This window comes from Peromyscus eremicus, chromosome 20 (assembly GCF_949786415.1).
Source record: "Peromyscus eremicus chromosome 20, PerEre_H2_v1, whole genome shotgun sequence".
Classification (NCBI taxonomy): Eukaryota; Metazoa; Chordata; class Mammalia; order Rodentia; family Cricetidae; genus Peromyscus; species Peromyscus eremicus.
Genome location: NC_081436.1, coordinates 9,318,964 through 9,327,592, shown reverse-complemented (window position 1 = coordinate 9,327,592; position 8,629 = coordinate 9,318,964). Strand labels below are relative to the sequence as shown.

The 8,629-nt window shown below is 37.0% G+C and overlaps 1 protein-coding gene across 1 annotated transcript in view; it reads right to left on the bottom strand.

Annotated features, from left to right (window-relative positions):
* Positions 1-8,629, bottom strand: part of Adamts20 (ADAM metallopeptidase with thrombospondin type 1 motif 20) — an 83,072-nt gene that overhangs the window by 57,947 nt on the left and 16,496 nt on the right. Inside the window, exon 4 of the mRNA XM_059247991.1 lies at positions 6,935-6,963. Within this exon, the coding sequence (XP_059103974.1) occupies positions 6,935-6,963 (29 nt within the window). The remainder of the gene's footprint in view (positions 1-6,934; positions 6,964-8,629) is intronic.

Here is an 8,629-nt window from a genome sequence, read left to right as displayed (position 1 = left end):
TTTAATTCTATCACTTGGGAGGCAGATATCCACTTGGATCTCTGTGAGTTCAAGGCCACATTGGAAACAGAGCCAAGTGTGGTGGCACATGCCTTTAATGCCAGCACTTGAGATCTCATGTCTTTGCTTGGGAAAGACACACACCTTTAATCCCAGGAAGTGATGGCAAGAAGCAGAAAGGTATATAAAGGAGTGAAGACCAGGAACTAGAGGCTTTTAGCAGCAGTTCAGTGGAAACATTTTTGGGTGAGGACTCAGAGGCTTCCACACTGAGGAAACAGGATAGGCTGAGGAGTTGGCGAGGTAAGGTTGGCTGTGGCTTTTTCTGTTTCTCTGATCTTTCAGCTTTCACTCCAATATCTGGCTCCAGATTTTTTTTTATTAATAAGACCTTTTTAAGATTCATGTTACACCATCTACTGGTAATAAATATACAGAAGATTGTGGATTTGTCTTTGTGAGATAAAAGAATGATTACAACATCAGTCTTCCTTGCAGCCTTGGATCAGTTACCATTCCTGGACAATTTTTAAAACACACAGGCATGTGACATGGGTTGAGTGACATTTTCATAGCCAGCAACTGAACAGCATAACAAAGGAATGAACTCAGATTTCCTCAAAATAGGCTTTTAAACTAAATGCCACATCACATGGCTCTGCTAAAAGCCACATGTGACAACACACCGAATGAGGAGAATTTAGCACCAACGTCACTGTGGAAAATGTTGCTTCTTAGAGACTAAAAGAAATAACTAGCTGGTCATCCCCATGAAAGTAACAGAGTTGAGCTAAGACACAGATATCAAAGGTAGTAGGTCTACTGAGGACAAAGATTTTATACCAATCAACTACTATTGTTTTATCCAGTGGTCCTAAGTGAGCATCCTTAAGTGCTCTTTCTCTGATTTCTCTTAAATCTATAGTTTTCTTAACTTACTAAGAATTTTCATTACGAATAGATACTGAATTTCATCAAGAACTATTCACTTGGGGCTAGAGGACAGACTTGGCAGTTAGGAGCACTTGCTGCTTTTGTAGAAGATCCGAGTTCTGTTCCCAGCACCCATATCACACAGCTCATAACCATTTGCAACATCAGTTCCAGGGCATCTGATGCCCACTTCTGGACTCCTCTGGCATCAAAAACATATATGGTACACATACATAGATTTAGGTTAAAAACTCTTATACATACACAAAATGAATAAATTATTTTAAATATTATTTCATTCCAGAGATACAAGGGTGTTCAACACAGGAAAAATAAATTATTTTAATATATCCCATAAGTGGCTTCAGGAGCATAAATCACGCGATCATCTCAATAGACGCACAACTCACCTTTGACAAACTCAACAAGCCTTTCTAAAAAAGAATTCTCAGGAAAACAGGGCTAGAGAGAACATATACCAACACAATAAAGACTACACATCACAAATCTAGAGTAAACATCATGCTAAAATGAGATAGTGGAAAACATTCCTCCTAAAATCAAAAATAAGTCAAATTGTTCCCATTCCTATTTAATATAGTGCTATATGCCATAGCTATAACAATAACAGAAAGAAATGAATGGAACAAAAGTAGGGGAGGAAGGAGTCAAAGTATTCTTATTTGCAGGTCATAGTATCTTTAAGAATATCTTATTAATAACTACTATTAGACTCTAGTTGATAAAAATTAGAATCTTTGCTTACTTTTCATGGGTTTAAGCAGCAGAGATCCAAAGATTCAGATTTACTTCACCAAGCACTGGCAACTAAGTTATGTGTTTGGGGAACCAGAAATAAAGCTATAAAATAAGTTTCATGGCTGACTAGTGAACTAGCATTTATATATTCTTTAAAAGTATACATTTTGTGTAATACTGAACTGCATTCAGTTCCCTGCACACAGTAGACATGAATTGTAGCACTGAGCCACATCCCAACCCTCTTGTGTCATCTTGAAGCAGAGTCTTAATGAGTTCCCAGGCTGGCCTTGAACACACTCTGTAGCTGACCCAGTCTGGTCTTGAACTTGCAATTCTCCTGTGTCAGACTGTGGAGTAGTTGAGATTACAGGCCTATGCCACCAATTCTGGATAAAACTTGAAGTATTTGTGAATATATACATGTGTGTGTTTGTGTGTATTTGTAGATATACAATTATATATGTATATATATTCTCAGTTCACAATTATATTGTTTCACAAATCACATATGTGTATATATAGTGTATAATCTCAGTACACACACACACACACACACATATATAGATATATAGATATATAGATTCACAAATCTTTCAAGTCATTTAAACTTCTCTCTTTTACCTGGTAAGCAACTCTAAGTGAATAATAACTATATTTCACAGCACATGCCTCACAAGCCATTGGCTTCTTCAGTCCCATTAACAAGCCCTCATCACCACTGCACTTTTCCTGTATAACAGGAGCCAACTGAAAGCCAGATCTGTTCATGAGTGCAGACACAAGAGATCTGAAGGAAGTATGACCAAGTCTGTTGAGAAAACCAAGTGGGGCCTTTGGCTTCGCTAGTCATCCTCTGCTTTGCAGAGGGTCCTTCTGTGTGCCTTGCTGTCTGTATTTCCTCACTCCAGAAAAGAAATTTAAGAAAAGAAAGAAATAGTGGGGGCAAAGAAGGTGACAGGAAGGAAAGAAGTCAAGAGGAAATAAAGGAAAGTAGACTTGTGAGAATCAATGATGGGGGAAAACATCGCTTCACCATAGTCCACACAAAAAAATATTTTTTGATGAAATTCAACATCTACTCATAATGGCAATTGTTAGGAAACTAAGCAAGTAGCATAGTAAATTAAATAAACTATGAATTTAGGAGGAATTGTTTAGTCAGTCAAGGGTACCTAAGAGAAACCTAAATCAGACATCATATGCATCAGAAAAGGTTAAAATTGTTCCTGTTTTGCAATCAGTAATGAGACAAGGATTTTCATTACAATTATTCCTATGGATTATTCTAGCAATTTCAGCTAAAGAGATAAGCAGAGAAAACGAAAGACTGAAAGATTAGAAAGTAATAAATAGAACTGCTTTGTTATTTATAAGCCTAAAAGAGTGAACAAATTAATAAACTTAGCAATATTGCTGAACATAAAGGTCAATATAAAAAATCTGCATTGTTATATAAAGGTAATAATATACAAATATGATTATAAAATTACACAGTTCACAATAATAATATAAATATTATTGCAAATAATATATCCATGTAATACCCAGAAGGGAAACTAACAAAAAGTATACAATATTATAACAAGAAAAATCTATAAAATTTTTGGAAAATAAAATAATAAATATATAATATTTAAAATATATAGTTATATATAAAATATATAGTAAAACATGCTGATAAGTTAGTAGACATAGTATACAAAAATAAAAACAAAGTGGGGAGGTGGTGACACATGCCTCTAATCCCAGCACTCAAGTGGATCTCCCTGAGTTCAAGGCTACCTGGGTCTACAAAGCAAGTTCCAGGACAACCAAGTCTAACAGGGAAACCCTGTCTTGAAAAAACAAACAAACAAAAAATCACTTCACTGGGCCTAGAAAGATGGCTCATTAGTTAAGAGCATGTACTGCTCTTGCAAAGGATTCAAGTTCAATTTCTAGCACTCATGTCTGGAGATTTACAACTACCTGTAACTCTAGCTCCAAGGGGTCTGACTCTGACTTCCAGCCTCCATGGGCATCTGCATTCTCATGTACATACACACGCACACACGCGCGCGCACGCGCGCGCGCACACACACACACACACACACACACACACACACACACATACACAATTTGTTTGTTTGTTTTGTTTTGTTTTTTTAGACAGGGTTTCTCTGTGCAACAGTCCTGCCTGTCCTGGATCTCACTCTGTAGACCAGGCTGGCCTTGAACTCACGGAGATGCATGAGTGTTGGAATTAAAGCCCTGTGCCACCACAAATCTTTAAAAGAGGTATCATTTGACCAAACCATTTTACTGATTAAATGAAATCCACTCTAAATCTCTCCTTTTCCTTGATTTTGAACTCAGCAAGCTGACTGTAAAATTTTAATGTACATTTCAAGGATTAAGGATGCCCTTTAAAAAAAAGCAGCCTTTTCCCACACACCATGGATTAGAACAGAGCTATGGTATTATGTGGCAGTATGAGAAAACTGATGTAAGAATGCACAAGTAACCAGTGGAGGGAACATCAAGTCAAAACAGACATACATATGGATACTTTCATGAATAATCATATGTGAGATTATTTAATTTAAATTAATAATTTCACAGGTTTACTAATTTAATCTCCAAGAGAGTATCTCAATTAACTTTTACCAAAAATAATTTTATTAATATTGCTTTCTATAACACTATTAAATCTGACTATTCTAGGATTTCAATGGAAAGAATAAGTCAAAGTTTGAAATTACTAAGAAACTGAACTATTTTAAATTGAATGCTATGTCCCAAAGTTGAACATACTAGTTTTAAAATAAAGGATGTTTTCATAATTTCATTTATTTTTGCGATTGTAATGTAACTACATCATTACCCTTTCAAACCACTTCCTCCTTGCAAGCCCTCCCAATATATCCCTCCTTACTCTCAAATTTATGGCCTCTTTTTTCATTCATTGTTGTTACATACATCTATGTAACATATATATATTCCTAAATCAACAAAAACCTGCTCAATCTGTGTGTTCCTTGCAAGTATGTTTTCAGAGATGAGTATTTGGTATTGGATAATCAATTGGTGTGCTCTTCCCTGGGCAAGACTATTGCTCCTGCTCTCAGCCTTCCTTACTTGCCTGGAGTCGCCACAATGAAGTCCTAAAGATACTTTATCTAAGCCTGAATCCCTATACTTTATACGTTTTATTCATACAAACATTCTCAAAAGCATTGCTCTTAGCACAGTATTTATTAAGGATGATCACGGTTTGAATGTGAAATATCTACCACAGGCTCAAATATCTGAATACTTTCTTCAGCCAATGGTGATGTCTGGGGGAAGTTGTAGAACCACTAGGTACTAGGGCCTAGCTGGAAGAAAAGAGTCATGGGGAGATGGGGTGCAGAGCCCAAGGGTTATAGACCAGCTCCAATTCCACTCAAGCTCTCTGCTTCCTGGTCCATAAAGGTGTGAAGAGCCCCCAGCTGCAAGAACTCCATGACGGACTGAACCAGTTCTTCTTCTCTTAGGCTGTTTCTGTCCCCTATTATGTCATGATTATGAGAATAGTAACGGGGTCACAAGTTACCCCTTCTCTTCACAAGCCAGCGTAAGTTCCCACCTTCATGTTCTTTGAATTCCTGATAGCATTTAGCCAGTTGATAAGCTCTGCCTTCTTGAAAATTGTCTTCACTTGTCTATTGAACACATATTTAACAATTTTCCTGCCATCTTCCTGGCTTCTACCATTTAATCCTCAGACTAAGTTCTCCTTGCCTGCCTGGTTGCTAAATACCAGCATGGCCTATGGTTCAGCCCTTGGATCTCTCTGTCTCTCTGTCTCTGTCTCCAAATTTTACATCTTAAGCTTATAGAAATCATGGCTGGTACTGTAACCACAAGAGGTAAATTATAAAAAAACTGAATATCAATTTGCAATAAACTAAGCCTCTATAAGTCATAATTAGTGTGAGAGCCAAAAATTAATGACCCACTATCATTTTATCTCCATATATCCAGAGCACACAGATATTTATTTAACTGGCTCATATTTAGAACAAAGTGTTATTTTTTAATTTGAGAAACAATAATATATGGCTGGGGAAGAAAAATATTTTGAAGTTGAAATCTTTTAAGGATAACTAAGTCTAAAACAGGACAAAGGGAACACATGGCAGTAGAGGAGAGATCTCTCTAAGGAAGGTAAATGGATCTAAGAAAGGGTAATATTCAGATCTACCTAGTTACTAAGTAAATAACCGAATGCAAATGTCAGAATAGGAAGCAGTCAAATCTAAAGCAAAGATTGAAACATGTTCCAAATGAAACAGAAGAGAAAGTAGATATGTCAAGGATTTCAAAGGCTCCTTAGCCACAATTCCTCTTGCTCAGGAGATCTGATCATGAGCCATGGCAAGTCCACATGGGCCGGAAGATACCAGATTTCCCAGCCACAGACAAGAGGAGCCAACTTTGTAGCAACCAAAGCCTCATGCTCAAGAGGTAAGAGACTGGATCACTGGGCCAAGGTGGCTGGATAGAGGAGCCAGAATCGGCAAGCCCCAAGTTCAGTGAGTGGGTTACTCTTCACACACATCAGGATTTCCAAGGAACAAATTTTTCTTCCGATCTACAGTGCAGTTCTAACCAATTCTTATCTTTGTTGTAATATTAAGGACTCAAAGACAAAAGAAGTACATGAAATTAGAAAAACTCCATTAAAAGCCATGTCACTCTCAGGTGTCCTCATCCTCTTGACGCTCAACAAATGCTCTGTGGGTCTACTCCATGACACAGAGAAAAGTGGGTGACCGAGACCTTGGGTAAGGCTCACAGGATCCCATCTGCCCACTGAGAAGGAACAGTAACAGATGTACAATGGAGCTCCAAACCTTTGTTTCATTTTGGCAAACACTCCCAGGTTTCTTTCCCCTTTGCATTGTATTTATTTCGTGTTGCTGGTGGCATTTGTGGGGTTTTCATTTGATGTCTGATCACGTTTGTATTTCTTTTTGGATAGCCCCTCTGCATCCACAGGATTGTACCTATGCCTTATCTAGACGTGAGATTCTGGTATCCACAATGGCTGGGGTTAACCAACAAATTTCATTTATACTGCCTTAGTGTGCACAGTGACCTCTGACCTTGGAAACAATTTAATCTAATTCATCAAGAGTAGAGCTGAAATGAATTAAAACCATTAAAAAAAAGTCAGTTTTTGTGATAGACCATGTACTAAACCTGTAGCTCTCACCTCCTTAAGGAATTTTCTTGAAGATTCAGCTGTTGGAATAGGGAAGGTTACTGAAAGTTTCTGAACAAAGATGAGAAAGGAAAAAAAATCTTGTATAAGATTTCACTAATTATATTCACAACTCTTCACTTTTACTAATAAAGTGATAATCAGTAGCTAATAGTTTAGGTCACTAACTGATTGCCTTTGTTAATGGCTAAAAAAGTACATGTTAATTGAAACTGAAATTGGAGGGATCTATTTATGAGAATAGATATACTACATTTATGTTTTGATAAATATTGTACAGAAACATACATTGTAATTAATAAAAAAAAAAACCTAAATTCCAGTTTCCCAGTTGCTTTTCATTTATAATTTTTATCATGTGCCTTCAGTATGAAAAATCTTTTAAACCAAAGAACCCAGCTTTTTTGGAGCCTTCTCTTGCTAATAACGAATGCTGAGCATGAATATGAAAGCTTGCATATCACTGTGTCACACATTACGCATTCAGAATGCCCCTTAGGGGTTTTCTTCTTACAAAGCCACACAATTCATTAAACAAGCTTCTCCTGAATAGTCCATTGGATCTGGCAAGAGCTGCCCTCCGTAGCGTCCCATTGTGAAGCAGCACACACATTTGTGCTCTCTTTGAAGTCATAAAAATGCAACCGTTATGCTCATATTAGAAGCAATGGAAAAGCTTCTGTTAAGTCAGTAGATGTAAAGTACAGCCTTGGTCACAGTGAGGGCCACTCCAAGTGGCAGTCTTCTAACAGCAAAGGTTAATTAAGAGTGGATTCCCAGAGAAAACCTTCAAAGGCCTGCCTATCATCACATCCCACAATGAACAGCATCACAGCATTCGGAGCTATAGTTTATGGATACCTACAATGTCAAAGAAATCCTTCCTGATCCCACTCTTTGTCTTGGCTTTGCATTTGATGACTGCAGCTGCCTTTTCTCTATGTTTTTTACGTCATTATGTGAATAATGAAGATCCATTAATATATGTAGACCCAGACTTAACTTTTGTACAAAGTACAAGCAAAATATTTTACCAGTAATAGATTTATCCTGTATAGAAATCCATGACTCCTAGATCCTAATACATTATAAATATTCAGTAGTCTGAGTTTGATAAGAAAAAGAGGATGAAAATCAACTCTAACACATTGCTGGATCTAAACACAGCTTTGCAAAGGAATATGGGATTCCCTAGCATCTATGTGTGTGTACCTCCTGGAGACAAAGAGGATGGGGAAGCATTGTTTCTCATATCAAAAATCTGAAAATGACCCAGAATGTCACTGGGAAAATGGATATTGGTGCCATGACATATTCAAACAACTCAACACTTCATAGCATGAAAATGGACAGACTGCTGTGACACACACCAAAATAGATGTACCTGAGAAGCAGGCTGAGCAAAATGGTGGTCATGGAAACCTGCAAATGACATGCTTCCACTAAGGAGAGGAAGAAGCACATGAGGCAGAACAATGTTTGGACTGGTGTTAAGATTCCATTGAGAAAAAACTTAATCACCATTTTGAATAGTATACTGAAATAAAAATTGTCTATGGTTGTCCACTATAAATTCTCTATACTGAATGCATATTTTAGACTTTAATTTGCTACAAAAAAAAACACACCTTACATGGATTCTTACAGGAAAAATGTTTTTGAAAATATCATTTAAAAAATGCCATA